At 37.7% G+C, this 15807-nt stretch overlaps 2 protein-coding genes and 1 pseudogene across 2 annotated transcripts; 1 reads left to right on the top strand and 2 right to left on the bottom strand.

Annotated features, from left to right (window-relative positions):
- Nucleotides 1-1404: 1404 nt before the first annotated feature.
- On the bottom strand, nt 1405-1966 carry LOC108838434 (uncharacterized). The gene has a single exon (XM_018611371.2). The coding sequence runs from the start codon at nt 1849-1851 to the stop codon at nt 1525-1527; it is 327 nt and encodes a 108-aa protein (XP_018466873.1). The 5' UTR covers nt 1852-1966; the 3' UTR covers nt 1405-1524.
- A 1500-nt stretch (nt 1967-3466) lies between these two features.
- On the bottom strand, nt 3467-4376 carry LOC130501230 (glycine-rich protein DOT1-like). Its single transcript, XM_056996123.1, has one exon. The coding sequence runs from the start codon at nt 4292-4294 to the stop codon at nt 3806-3808; it is 489 nt and encodes a 162-aa protein (XP_056852103.1). The 5' UTR covers nt 4295-4376; the 3' UTR covers nt 3467-3805.
- Nucleotides 4377-6922: 2546 nt separating this feature from the next.
- On the top strand, nt 6923-7993 carry LOC108839551 (probable F-box protein At5g47300; annotated as a pseudogene).
- The last annotated feature ends 7814 nt before the right edge of the window (nt 7994-15807 follow it).

Below are 15807 nucleotides of genomic sequence, written 5' to 3'. Positions count from 1 at the left end.
TATGATCAAGCCGACTGGCACCGGCCCGCACTGAGTCAAATTTTAGCACAAAGACGTGTGAGTGCATTTATCAGTTTTACTGAAATTTAGAATCAATGAAAATATGTTATTTACTTTTAATAAATATATCAAAGTTTTTATAGTTTGAAAGAATAAAACTCTACTTTTTCAAACAGGATAATGTAGAGACAGAGGATGTGTGACGGTAGAGCATTCACCATTGGCTGTTTTGGGAAAGCCATGAGAGAATGGAAATAATAACTGCGTGCCGTTTCCATGTTTCTCTAGCACTGCCGCTTCCACAAGTCACGGTTTCACCATAAAAGAGAAGGTATATATGGGGCCACCTCTTTGTTCCAAAAAAAAAAAAAAAAATATGGGGCCACCTCTTACTACATCTTTTTAAACATTCAAGCCTATTCATAGTTTTTGGGAAGATTCTTTGTATCCAGACTCGGCCTCAATTTGAGCAAGAAAAGATTTGCGAGATCCTGCTAGAATTACAAAGTATATATTTATTTTAAAATAATGGAGTAAGCATTATGATAGACAAAGTTTTTAGTACTTTTCATAGCACTAATTAACTATTATTGGAGTCTTTGTCTTGAAGCTACGTAACATGCTTAAGTCATATACATTGCTTCATTTATTTATCGTAAATTTGAAACTATATTAACAATAATTAACAAAAACTAGGATCCTTTAACAGTTTAATCACTGTATTAGGTTTTCTAGAACACGATGTACCTGGAGACACCAAGATTACAACGTTTTGTATGGGTTTTGTCTCGATTGTTTTGATACATACAGAACTAAATGAATTTAATCACAGTTGCGATCTAATATCAAAATTTTGATAATTATATTCGGAATGGTTCATCTAAGATTGAACGTATTCATCTGTATTCAAAACTATGTATATCCAGACGCTCATATCAATTTTACTTGGGATTACAAGGAACACATCAACTTTGTTTAGTAACAGTGTCTAATACAAACACAATTATGGAAAAAAAAAATACCAAATTTTAGCAAAAAAAAAAAAAATAATAAAATAAAATAAAGTTCATATTATATACTACCATTAGCTAGGTGCGTGGACCAACTCGATTACATATACAGTAATATTCAATGTAGAGAATTAGGATTAACAGAAATACGGAACTCTTTCATAAGTGACGGAACACTGTTATTGCTTTGTTCTTGCAATTTAAGAGTTTAACCATTTGAAGTAAAAGGACTATAATTTATGATCATATGATTTGATTATCGTTCGAAGGTTGTTTTCTTTCTTGGTTCCAATTTTGAGTTACCTAATTACGATTGCACATGCTCTGATCCAAATTTAAAGATATTATATCACAATTTAGACTTGTATGGAAACATACGGACTCAAACAAAACATAGCTTATGACGACATTTTATTCATCCAACTTCGTACACACACACGACAACAAACCAACAACATAAACACACACATTTTTTGGTTCACACTTTAAGTAGGAAATAAATCGTACTAATTATTTAGTTACCAGATCCTGATCCAGCCCTAGATCCAGCAAATGAACCAGCAGACGAACCGGCTCCCGATCGACCACCCGAACCACTAGAACTCGAACTTGATGACGAGCTAGAGCTAGAACTAGATGATGAGCCTGAACCAGAACCTGCACCAGCACCAGAGCCTGAACCCCCGCCGCCAATACCAATCCCCAATCCAACGCCCAGACCGACCCCAATCCCACCTAGGTCAAGCCCCAAGTCCTTTCTAGCGACTCGGCTCTCAGTTAACATAATTAAACTTGAAATTACTAATAAACCAAGAAGAACTAGACCTTGGACCCTAGCCATTTTGGAATTCTTCGTGTGTAAGAACCTTTACAAGAAAGTTGGTATGTAAAGACTTGCCAATCAATGTGTCTTGAGTTTGTAGGCTTGTAGTGTAACTTAGTTGGATACAAGAGAGAATAACATGTTCGGGTATTTATAGAAGCTTTGGGATAGAGTGAGACATTACGTGTTTATCACCAAATTTATTTCTACTACTTTATCATTTTCTTTTCATACTTTACGAGCACTCAAAATTAAAATAGCCATGCGTACCAATTAAACACAGAGACTCTTAAACACATGTGTTTATAGTAAGTAAACACATGGTAGTCTGGCTAGATATATAATTTTTCTGAGCACCTAAATATATAAAAAATTGGTCAAACTATAAGATTTTGATCTGCAATACATGCAAAATGTGGAAATTATGTAAAAAATAAACGAACTTAATCCAAGTTATAATTCGTGAGGTTTTTGACTGGTGAGGTATAAAACGTTCAAAGAAAAAGAGATTGTGGTATTATTAGAAGTCTTACTACGTCAATATAGTCCACAATTTCAGTCACAAGTCTATATTATGATCATCCAAAATGCATAACGAGATTATTATCCCCGAAATTTAGTTCTAACGAAACGTTAAATTTAATAGAAATGGTAACTAGTGCACATTATCTATGGGTGCATGTGATGTGTGCATTATCGTTTTGCTGCTGCCAACCCATCAGAGTCAACGGTCCACTAAGTTGAGTGGAGTGGTAGTGGTTTATACACGCAGAAACTAATAACTCATATATATACCAATGGTCACTAATCTATAGTCCCCACTCCCCACTATGAAGTATCATTGAACCTAATGCGCGTGCTTAAATCATTGTTCGAGAAAGATCGTTCACATTGGTTATGTTTTTATTACGAATGACACTTTTTTTTCTCAAGCAAGATATCACCTTACAAAAGCATAATTTCAGACAAACAACTATTTGATTAGTTTTTAACATAAAATGTTCTATTTTTGATTTTGAATCAGTGTTTAGTCTATAAAATAAGAATAAGGTTATATGAAGCACTTAAATTAATATATTAACCCCTTTGTGTTTCAAAAAAAAAAAACCCCCTTTGTGAGCACAATTCTCACTACGATGATAATACTATAAGACCGCTATTTTCTGAAAATTTATATGATGTCAGAGTTTTAGAAAATTATTTGGATCTCATTAAGCTGAATTCTGATGATCCTACAATCATTGCAATTAAAGGATTCAGCGATAGTAGATTGTGATTCTAATTACGTTAACGATCTTTTCATGCTATATTCTTTTAAAAAAGTATGTATAATGCTATATTCTTATTTTTTTGTGATGCCAGATGTTTAATTCGGGTCAAAGATTATTTCTAAAGGTTTGAGCATGAAGCCAATTTATAAAGATGTATAATTATTCTGTTACTTTGGTTACGTATCTACATTATGTATGTGCGGACTGGTTTCTTTTGTTGTTATAACTTGTTATATATAATTGACATATAAGTGACAAAAAAAAAATATAATTGACATATATATGTTGGTCTCTCTCTCAAAAAAAAAAGAATGCAAGAATTCTCAAAATTTAAAACAATATGAATAATTAATAAATGATATAGAGTACATAATTTACCAAATGTTTTGTTATATATATGATGACTGATACATGCGAAAACGGAGAAGAACAAAAAACAAACGAGCATGCAGTTATTTTGTCAACTATCAAATTGAAAAATTACAACTTATAGTACAAAAATAAAAACATCTATAACACCAAGAATCCATTTCGAATATGGAAGAGTACATAATTAACCAAACACGCGAGAAGTTTTCCCATCTCCTTTACTCACCCACTTTAGAAAATGAAATTTTCAGCATTTTATGATTTCACACTAATAATAATTATGTAAAACACATAGCATGGATAAGATATTGCATGCATGCGATATTCTTCATTCAGTCGCCGCCTTCACCGTATCCTCCTCCATATCCACCGCCTTCACCGGAGCCTCCTCCGTGACCGGATCCACCTCCTCCACCTTGACCCCCTCCTCCTCCACCACCTCCACCGTGACCTCCTCCAGCACCACCTCCTCTTCCACGGCCTGATCCGGAACTTCCACCTGAACCAGACCCGGCACGTGAGCCCGCGTATGATCCGGCCTCGGATCCCGCATCACCTCCACCACCACCAGAGCTCGAAGAACTGCTGGAGCTAGATGAGGAAGAAGAGCTTGACCCTCCTCCTCCTCCGGATCCTGACCCGGCACCAGCTCCGGACCCACCTCCACCTAGACCAATGCCGATGCCAGTACCGATCCCTATCCCTATCCCACCAAGGTCTAAACCCAAATCTTTTCTTGCAATCCGGCTCTCGGAGACTAGGCACGATGTGGCCAATATCAACGTGATTAGAACCAATGATGATGAGTTACTCGCAGACATAGTTGTATCTATTGTTTTGTATTTGGTAATGCTTTTTATCTAGAGTGTTTTGGTAGGCGCTCTTGATGAATATGATACAAGATGTTGAAGGTATTTATAGGCGTTCCAGACCTTATTAATCTAATCTATTAATTTAGGGATTATCTACTATTTGAAATTCTCATTTAAATTTTGGACTCTTTCATAATTGTTGCTAGAATATATCATGCCTCTTATACAATGCAACCTACCAACTTAAATTAAACCAAATCTTAACCAACATAGATTAGTTAAACCTAACCAGTAACACTTTTATAATATTTTTAGTTAATCTCTTAATATAATTAGATCATATAAAACTGAACCACTCTTAAATCAACGAGTTTCATATCATTCCAGACATAAGAGAAAAAATATCCGTCTCATTTACAACGTAAGCATACAAAGACCGTGTATGCTTATGCTCATTGATCTTCCAAAAACCAAATAATTGTGGCATAGACCAACATAGGCTCATATTCGTATCACTAACTTTACTTCCATATATTTACTCTTTGCCTACATCATATCACAACATACACAGTTATGCAAGAACATGACTTTTTTTGTTCAAACAACCAAATAATGGTGGCATATGGTCAGTAGATTTTTTAAATATGTTTTTTATATATTACATTTTACGAGACTATGTGTATAAGTTTTTTTTTTGAAAAAAGGCATAACTATGTGTATAAGTTAAAAGGTAAAAGATGTGACAAGACAAATTATTATACTAAAAATAAAAAAAAATTAAATACAAACTAATAACAAGTACAACACAAATTATAACACTATTAAATTCTATATATATTTAATAAAAATTATATATATGTCTAATATGTATATATATAAATGTTAAACAATATATATAATATTATATACACATATTATATATACCATATATTATTAATTGAAATTTGACAAATCAATTTCCGCCCTTTAGGGCGGGTCTTAATCTAGTATGTAGTTAAAATCCTACAAACCACATAGTTGTGTCCACACCAATTATGACATAGAAGTAAATAAATTCATTGGCTATTAATCAAGTTGTGAATACGTATTTGATATACTAGTGGTGACAACCTTGATAAGCACGATACCTCCAAAACAAATTTTAAAATATTTGTTAGAATTGGAGGCATGACCGACCTGTACATGAGAGGTCCACTGAGAGAGATCGTTAGTGGAGCATGCACCGAAGAGTGTTGTTCGTTGGCAACGTTGTACATTCTTACATCCACATGTTTATTTTCAGAAAACAATCATCATCTTCTTTCCCTTTTTTGTCTTCTCCACCTCCAAGTAAATGTGAAATTATTAAGCAAAAAAAAAAAAAAGAAGTAAATGTGAAATTAGCCTCAAACCGAAACCATACATTTGTGTGGTTTAGTGTTGAAATTGGTTCAACCAAAAGTAACACTAGATAGGCCAATACTGGGCCTGAGATTGCCTAAAGCAGACCCAATAAAAAAGCCTCTAACCAAGTGAATGAGTTCATAGATTTATGGAGGGATCAATCAAGGTGAATGAGTTCATAGATTCATCTTTTCTGGGTTTTACAGTTCTGTCTGGTTTATGAAGCTACCGTTGACAAACTTTGTCTTTTTATATTGCAGGAGAAAGCCATGGCAGAAGCAAATGAAGCTAGAGTGTCAGGGAAAAGTTTGTTCATGAATGGCTTTCGAAGAGGCGTTTTTAAAGATTTAAAGTACTGTATATGCTTGCTTCAGGGGATATTGTAATGGATTCTGCGAAATTATCAATGTCAAAAAGCAGGCACCAGCTTACAGAAACAACTAGGAGCGTACAAGCAACACAGTGAAATTTCCAAGGAACTTGGATCGTTGAAGCAGGAATAACACCAGATCCATCAATAAAATGATGTAGCTCGAACTTGACGCCACATAAGATAATTCCGATGGGTGCTTTCGTCACACTAGACATATTGACTGAAAGGAGAGTGTTTTGGGGGTCTTAAGCATTGAAAAAAAAGAGGTACGTTCTGCCGTAGTCTCAGTAAGGTGAAAGAGTCTACATGTTCGAATCCTGAAGCTACTCCACCTTCTTGAGGTAAACAGAACGTAGTTCATAGGCCTAAGTAACCTTCAATACTATGTAAGAGTCTCCAGTGAAAAAATTGCCAATAGAAGACTTTGGGATGGGTGCAGGGCTAAAATTCTCTACACGCCATACTTCAATACAGCTAAATTAACCGCCAAGGAGAATAACATGTAGAGATTAAAAAGATCAACACCAACTAAAAAGTAAATATTCTATCAAGAATCAATCCAAGATGAAATATATGCTAAAAATACAACTTCATCTATATATGATTTAGATTAGGTTTTGCAAATATATGCTAATGAAAGAACAGTAAACTTGAACCTATATGTGTCTGTCAAGTTTTTTTTGGAAAAGATGATACTCATATTTTCTAAAACTTATAAGGGGTTTATTTACTTTTTCTTTTTTTGGTCAACAAATGGAAAGATCAAAGATAATGACCCTTAAAATTTACCAATCATATTCTGTTTATGAAAAAAAAAAGGAATAATATTATATATATATATAGGTATATAATCACCGTTGTTCGAAGAAAAGAAAAGAAAGATGACGATGTTGCCAGATAATTTAGTAGAGGAGGAGATACTAAGTCGTGTTCCGGCCACAAGTCTGAAACGTTTACGATCAACGTGCAAACTATGGAACGGTATATTCAACGATACAAGATTCGCAAAAGTTCACTTTGATAAAGCCGCAAAGCAATATATGGTTCTCAAGTTAATGGAGGAAAATAGGCTTTGTTCGTTCCGTGGTGATGAGCTTGGCCTCATAGATCCACTTTATTCAGCTGAATTCAAGATATCTCATGTCTTTCACTGCGATGGCTTGTTGGTATGCACCAGCGAAAACAGAAGAATCGTGGTTTGGAACCCGTGAACTGGTCAAACCAAGTGGATCACCCATTCCAGCAATAGTGACATGTTTTACGTAACTTATACTCTTGGAAGATGCTACCAAAACAATAATAATAGCTATAAATTATTGAGACACGTGCCTTGTAAAGAGAAGCGAACATTTGAAATCTGCGAGATCAACTCCGATTTATGGAGGAGGATTCCTCATGATTTCATATTACAGTTTGATCATTCCAGCGTGTATTTGAAGGGAAAGACCTACTGGTGCGCTTCAGATTCAAGAGAGTATAGCGCAGTCCTATACTTACTAAGTTTTGATTATTCAACAGAGAGATTTGCACGCATATGCCTTCCTGATCCGTCTTGTAGATGTCAAACTGTGTCCATCTCGGTTGTTAGAGAAGAGAAGCTTGCAGTGTTATTACGACCCCATGATAGACCTGGAAAAGAAATCGAGATTTGGATAAGCAGTCCGATTGATGATGAGACCAAAGTTGTGTCGTGGAGCAAGATCTTCGCCATGGAAGATCGTCCTCAGCTTGGCTTTTGCGAGACAAGTTTCTTGGTCGATGAAGTGAAGAAAATCGCTATATGTCGTGAAAGGTGGACAGGTCGCCGTGACAAAACCAAGAGCTACGTCTTGTTGCAATACATTGTTGGGGAGGATAATGAAGTCACGCAACTGGAATTTGAAGCATCTCGTTTTCATTCACATTGGCCACTTTTGTTTAATTATGTACCAAGTCTGGTTCAAATCCAGTGAGACCTTGGAGGGAGAAAAAAAAATCATTATTTCAAGCTAAATGTCGAGTGGTTAAAATTTTATTTGTTCAAATGTTATGAATGTTTTTTAAAAGGTTTTACTCATTCGTAGATTACTTCAAATCACTCGTTTTCACTACAAGCAGACTCAGCATTGAACTAACCAAGTTTAATAATCCATACACTTGGTATGAGTTGTTGTTGATGGGTTTGAAATAAATTTTGCTAACGCTTAAGTAGAAAATCTATTAGTCTCTAAAGATTAAAGATTTTGGCGTGGCAATGGAAGATCGATTCAAGTCCACCATAAATAGAGTATGTCTCGACACGTTGGTAAGGTTTATTTCCCTAATGAGTTCTTAAAATCATTCAAACATATAATATAATATAGAACTGCTTATCTTTCATTCATCGACCAAAGTCTCTATTTATACAACCTATTGACATTAACCTAATCATAGGAAAAGGAAATACATGATATAGACCGACTCTATTATCCTAGGCCCAATACTCCCCCTCAAGTTGGCAATGACGTTGTACGAATGCCTAACTTGGACAATAAGAAATGAAATGTAGGAGCTGGTAAAGCCTTGGTAAGGAGATCCGCAGGTTGATGCTTAGTAGAAATATGCTCAGTAGTAAGAAGCTTTGCTTGGACAGCATCTCGAACAGTGTGACAATCATTCTCGACATGCTTAGTCCGTTCATGAAACACCGGATTTTTGGCTATATAAATCGCCGACTGACTGTCACAGAACATACGCATGGGCTGATGATGAGAAAAACCAAACTGAGTAAGAAGCCGCTTTAGCCACTTCAGTTCGCAAGTTGTATCTGCCATTGAGCGATATTCAGCTTCAGCCGAGGAACGTGAGACTGTTCGTTGCTTCTTCGTCTTCCAGGAAACAAGTGAGTCGCCAAGAAGAACCACATAGGCGCTCAAGGAACGTCGAGTAATAGGACAGGCGGACCAATCCGCATCACAGTATGCTGTGAGTTGCATATTACAATCCGAAGTGAGCATAATACCCTGTTCTGGAGTACCTTTGAGATATCGAACCACCCGTAATGCAGCAATCCAATGATCATCTCTGGTTTCTGCATAAATTGTGAAAGGAGATGAACGATGTAACTGAGATCCGGCCTAGTAAAAGTCAAGTAAATCAGTCGACCAATCAAGCGCCTATATTTGCCGGGATCTGTTAGTAAAGGACTGCGAGACAGCTGGAGCTTGTGATTAAGTTCAGTCGGAACAGGAGCAGGCTTGGCCCCAAGGAGCCCACATTCTGCAACAATGTCTAATGCATATTTCCGCTGTGACACAAAGATCCTTCAGGTCCCCTTGCAATTTCTAGCCCAAGAAAATACTTCATCTTCCCCAAGTCTTTCATCTTGAAATTCTTATTAAGGTAGTTCTTAAAACGCTGAATAGTAGCAATATCATTCCCTGCGATAATGAAATCGTCCACGTAAACTAATATATGTAGACAAATATTTCCGTCAACAAAGGAAAACAAGGAGTAGTCTTCATAACACTGGATGAAACCAAAATCCAGAAGAGTCTTGCTAAGTTTAGAGAACCAGCACCGAGGAGACTGTTTCAAACCATAAAGAGATTTCCGAAGCCGGCAAACTTTAGAAGGATCCTCTGTTTTGAACCCGGGTGGTAAGCGCATATAGATCTCCTCCTGGAGATCACCATGTAAGAACGCATTATGAACATCCATTTGATGCACCTCCCATCGCTTTGCTGCTGCAACTTTAAGTAGAAACCGTACTGTATTCATCTTTGCAACTGGTGCAAAAGTATCCTTGTAATCCTGACCCTCCTTCTGTCGATTACCATGAGCAACCAAGCGAGCTTTGGGTCGTTCAATTGTGCCATCAGCATTGTATTTGTTAGAATAGATCCACCCGCATGTGATTGCCTTCTTGCCCGGTGGTAACGTAGTGACGTCCCATGTATGGTTGTCCTCGAGTGCAGTAATCTCAGTTTTCATAGCACCATTGAATCTTTCATCGAGAACAGCTTCTTTGAAATTTTTAGGAACATACTCCGAGACAAGAGTAGCTTGGAAAGCCTGATGTTTTGCAGAAAAAACAGAGGAAGAAAGATAATCAGCAATCGGATACAAAGTGTTACCTGGAGCCGTTGGAGAACTCTGATTTGATGAGGAAGGAACGTGAGAGGGGTTCACAGAAGTCGAGACATGAGCAACAAAATTTCTGAGAAGAACCGATGGTTTCTTGGATCGGTGACCACGACCAAGAACTTCCAAGAGACCGGGGGATTTATCAGGGGCTGTTTGTTCGGTGTCTGATATAGGTGGTCGTGAAGGCGTAGAAGGTGTCATCGGAGAAACACTCGTAGAAGACGACTCAGTAGTAGGAGTAGTAGGATCCGAAGGGATAGGTCCCGAAGAAGATGAAGGAGACGATGAAGGAGATGACGTCGATGGTACTCCCTGTGATGCGGTATCAGTCATCGCAGAAGGTACAAAAGGTACATAAGAAGCAGCTGGAGTAGCAACTTGTATCTGATCAGGAGCCGTCGAACTCCCCCTGGATTGAATAACCGGAAGAAGCCAATCATCAAAAGAATTGTCCTGCATCACAGGAGGTGTTACATACTCTTTGTTTTCAATACCAGGAAACTTGTCTTCCAAGAAAACAACATCTCGACTGATAAAAAACTCATTTGTTTCCAAATCATATAAGCGCCATCCTTTCTTTCCAAACGGATACCCAACAAAAATACACTTTCTACTTCTCGCGCCAAACTTATCTTTATCTCGGGCTCTACAGTGTGCATAAGAGAGACAGCCAAAAACTCGCAGTAGATCAAAGACTGGAGGCTTTCCATGTAATACTTCATACGGTGTTTTTCCATTCAACAGCTGCGTAGGAGTTCTGTTGATAAGATGAGCAGCGACCAGGATGCTCTCTCCCCAAAACGTCGATGGCAAACGAGCTTGAAACAGGCAGGCACGAGCAACATTTAAAATATGTCTGTGTTTTCGTTCAACTCGAGCATTCTGTTGCGGAGTATCAACGCATGAGGTCTGATGAATAATTCCTTTCTCCTGAAAGTACTTACTAAGGACCATGAATTCTGTTCCATTGTCTGACCGAATGGTGCGTACTTGACGACCAAATTGCCTTTCAGACATAGCACAGAAATTTTTAAGTAAATTCGCAACTTCAGATTTCGCAAGCATCAAGTAGGTCCAGACAGCCCGAGAGAAATCATCAACGATAGTAAGAAAATATACTGCACCACACGAAGCAGGTGTGCGATATGGACCCCAAACATCACAGTGAATAAGCTCAAAAGAATCAGAAACTTTATTAAGACTATCCGGAAAAACTTGACGAGTTTGTTTAGCTCGAAAACAAATATCACAATGACTAGTATCTGAAAAATCTATAGAAAGAGACTTGAAAGCCGGTAGAGTAGAAAGCATCTTATATGACGGATGTCCAAGACGACGATGCCATAAAACTGAAGAAGACGTTGCCGACTTTGCAGCTCCATGAACTCGTGAAACCTTGACTCCCGTAAAGTAGTAAACCCCCTCACGTTCTTCACCTGCTCCAATCAGAGTCCTCGAAAAACGGTCCTGTAAAACACATAATGTATCAGTAAAAATCGCAATACAGCCCGTTTGTTTCAATAACTTGGAAACACTGATTAGTGTGCAGTGAAAATCTGGGATAAAAAGAACGTCATGCAAAGAATAGTCTTTGCTCAGTGTCAAAGTTCCTTGTTTCGTTGCAGTAGAGTAGCGACCATTAGGGCATAAGATAGAGGAAGCAGTGATGTCGTGAACATCATGAAGTAAAGTTAGATCCCCTGTCATATGATGTGAAGCCCCTGTGTCAATAATAACATCATTAAGGGTAGTTTTACCAGACAAGCGCTCGGAGGAGAGGTTGCTTTGTTGATTCTGGAGTAGAGTGATCAAAGAAGCAATCTGATCCGAGTTGATCTGGGAAGAAGACTGTGTTGCATTCGCGCGTCCTCGGCCCCGACCTTTGCTGGAGTTGTATCGTCCTCCTCGTGCTCCTCGATTTCCAGACGGCATGTTACTCTGTCTTTCTTGATACCACTCTGGGAACCCATGAACAAGAAAGCATTCTGAAAGATCATGACCCGTTCGGCCACAATGTGTACAGGTACGCGATGGATCACGAGGACGTGATGGTGTAGAAGTTGTTGGACCAGGAACATGAGTAGAACTCTCTGTTTTAGCCGAGAAACCCAACGCGTCGGACCTTTGTTCCGTAGATCGAGTAGTTATCATGTTCTGCTCCTCACGAATTACTCTGGAGTAGACAATATTAAGATCTGGTAATGGATCTTCATCTGTTATTCTTGACCGTATAGAAGAGAAACGAGAATCATCAAGCCCAAAGAGAAACTTATGGACTCGTGCATCCTCTTTTTCTTTCTCAATATCTGCAGCCGCAGCGCACGTACAGACACGAGATGTTTTGAGATTCTGAAGTTCCTCCCATAACTTTGTTAATCTGCCATAGTAATCAAGAACCGATTGACCATCTTGTTTGTAGTTAGTAATAGCGTCCTGTAGCTGATGAATTCTAGTTCCGTTTTTAACAGAAAAACGAAACCGTAATGTCTCCCAAAGTTTATATGCATCAGGAACATGTGTAACAGTTGACCTGACTTTGGAGTCGATAGAAGTACGAATCCATCCAACTATCATAGAATTTGCCGCAAGCCACCGTGCTAGGTCAGGACTATCAGCGGCTGGTTTTGAGATTGAACCATCGATAAATCCAAACTTCCGTTTAGCCTGTAGAGAGTTGCTAAGCTCCGTTGACCATTCGGGATAGTTGTCTTGCGTGAGACATACTGATGTAATGAGAGCACCCGGATTGTCGGACGGATGTAGATAGTAAGGCGATACCTCAGGCGCCGTTCCTTGCGTCTGTGTAGCCATTCCCGTAGAAGGATCAGTAGAAGATGAGGTAACAGACATCTTGATCGATGAATGAGTAGTAGAAGTAGAAGTAGAAGAATATGATCAACACGTCAAAGTGTTTTTGTGAAAGAAAAATTTTGTTAAGATCTTAGCTCTGATACCATATAATATAATATAGAACTGCTTATCTTTCATTCATCGACCAAAGTCTCTATTTATACAACCTATTGCATTAACCTAATCATAGGAAAAGGAAATACATGATATAGACCAACTCTATTATCCTAGGCCCAATAAAACATTAGTTAGATGATATGATATGATACAAGTGCTGATAGTGATTGCTCTAAATTTCTATCAGATATATCACACAACCAAAAACAATATCCTGCGCGAAGCCAACCACTAGTCAGAATATATATGTGACAAAGACATGTAAGAATATGCTTTTGTTATTTGGAGAGCTCACCTCCACACTATGCTTCTCCGGGATAAGAATACGGGAAAACATAGCGATCTCCACTGTATATATATAACTTCGAAGTTCGAATGATCAGCAGCTTGAAGGAGAATCTTTTCCTGACCATCCACACGTCAAACCTGAAGATTTCCCGTGCAAACCCAATGAAAGGCTTAATTTGGACTTCTTCTTTAGGCGGAGCAGCTTTAATCAAGCCTCTCATGTTTACTCCTTGTCGTTGCAAGAGAGCTGCAAATGAGCAACAGAGGAAGATTTCAGCCACTCTGCCTCTACCATCCTTCTATTATGTGGATCATTTGTGAGTTTGGTCGTTCAGATGAACAAACAACAAGCTCCTCGCTCTTAACTGCAGGCATTTTTCTTCCTTCCAGGTCTTGCTGTTCCCATTTGACTGAGTTGTTGTAGTAGCAGCAGCATCTGAGTTGTCATTTGCATCTGTTTCCGAAACAGGAGGAGAATCTTGTCCCTCTACCGCTGCCACAACATCAGTTCCTGTGGTGGCTCAAGTACGATGAGGATGCAGCACAAATTGCCTTCCATGAGTAGGAAACAGTTTAAGCGAAGTCGAAAGAGGAAGGACGAGTCTTTGAGTTGGATGATGGTAACTGTTTACGCGAGAAGCTACAATTGATGGAACAATCATTCTTCTTTACAGTAATATTATAGTAAACATAAAGCATTTACACACTATCAAAACTGAAGCTCCATTGAGCAAACCTATGTGAACACAGTCTAACTGGACAAATGAAAATTCTTATCTCCAAACCAATAAAGTTTTAAACCCTTATTATATCTCATTTTGTCTGTCTCTTCAAACCAGGTGTTGGTTGTCTTTTTCTTCTCTCTCCTCGGCACCAATCACACCTCAAACTCTAAAGCTTGAGTCGATTGTGGGCTTGATGCTGAGGCCCATCATGATACAAAAATTAGGCTCATAAAGATGGCAAAAAGCTTGTGTTCGAATGAAAATGCTAATTTTCTGAGCAAGTGATGTTTTGTAGTAGTGATTCTTATTCTTAATTTAACAAACAATGGAGATCCCTCAAATCATATTGACGCAGTTATGTTTGATACAGAAATATATTCTAGAACGGTGCATTGTAATATTTTAGATGAGATTTTTTTTTGTTTGGTCTTGTTTTCAATTGGTTTAATCCGAGATTGCAAAGTAGGCATGGAAAGTGTAAATGAGAATCAAAAACGAATTGTTATTTCAAAGGAAATCAGATGACATCAAATAGTTACCATATTAGAAAATAGTTCCGCTTGCAATATGTAAACAAGAACAAGGTTCCACGTAACACAGTATGACCAAAACCAACGACTTAAATTGAATCACTGATTAGGTTTATACTGTAGACATTAGACTTTTTCAAGAAGGGTTTCTAGAAAGAAATCATTTTAAACATACAGGAGTATATATAGTTTTTGATTGAGTTAATTAACCTTTAATATCAACACAAGTCACAATTATCATGGGTCATGCAACAAGCATCAAGACCTTTTTTTATAAGGTTTCTCTCCACGGCATCTAAAGTAAAGAACGTTTTCACACCTGAACCAGACTAATCTCGCCTTTAGACCAATCTTGTGCAGAGTCTATGGCTATGTGGAGTCTCTTCTCCCAGCTAAGATTCTCTGCCTTCTCACTTGAAAGATATTCCTGAAAGTTTCCATTGTCCATGTACTCATAGATAGATGAGAGCCATGCTATGTCCATCATCGCAGTCAGTACCGGCTCTGAGGGAAAGCTAAATTGTTTAAGTATGTAACCGACCGTTAAATTTCCAAAATCTTAATTAGTGTAGTGGTTTGTTGATAGACAGTCAACAGAAGCAAAAAGGCCAAGTATATCATGACTTTATGTACTCTATTATGTATGAGATATTCCCCCTTCCTTGCGTCGGCCTGTAAACTATAAAAAATGAATGATTCATATTTAATTAGTTCCTCTATAAATAATCTTGCTGTTGTTATTTAGTGTTCCATGTCGACGACATTCTTTAGTTGGAGAGACTAAAATATTACTACAATGCATTACTATGGCTACAATAAAATATCATATACTAAAATATAATAAATGAAAACGTTACAATAAAATAGCATTCTGACCTGATCTTCATTTGTTTTCGCAGGCAGGAGAGTATCTTTATAGTTGCTGAACATTCTGGGAACAAAAATCACTTTGCTACTTCGATTCATGGTGAACTCTTCTTGAGGTTCATGATGACTGAAAAATCGGCTATTGAGCCGCTTATTGCTTTCGTAACATCTGACAAAGTCGGTTTTGAAGCTCGTCAGTTATACAATTTGTTCTTCTATCAGATGAAACCATTGAATAACAACTTAATGATTGTTTTGGTTTGGGTGAATTGTTATAGCCTCTTC

Source organism: Raphanus sativus, unplaced genomic scaffold, assembly GCF_000801105.2.
Source record: "Raphanus sativus cultivar WK10039 unplaced genomic scaffold, ASM80110v3 Scaffold0131, whole genome shotgun sequence".
In the NCBI taxonomy this organism is placed as follows: domain Eukaryota; kingdom Viridiplantae; phylum Streptophyta; class Magnoliopsida; order Brassicales; family Brassicaceae; genus Raphanus; species Raphanus sativus.
The sequence above is the reverse complement of the archived record's forward strand: the minus strand, read 5'-3'. Positions and strand labels throughout refer to the sequence as shown.

Coding starts and splice junctions, on each gene's coding strand:
- LOC108838434 (XM_018611371.2), bottom strand. CDS start 1,851: ATGGCTAGGGTCCAAGGTCTAGTTCTTCTTGGTTTATTAGTAATTTCA.
- LOC130501230 (XM_056996123.1), bottom strand. CDS start 4,294: ATGTCTGCGAGTAACTCATCATCATTGGTTCTAATCACGTTGATATTG.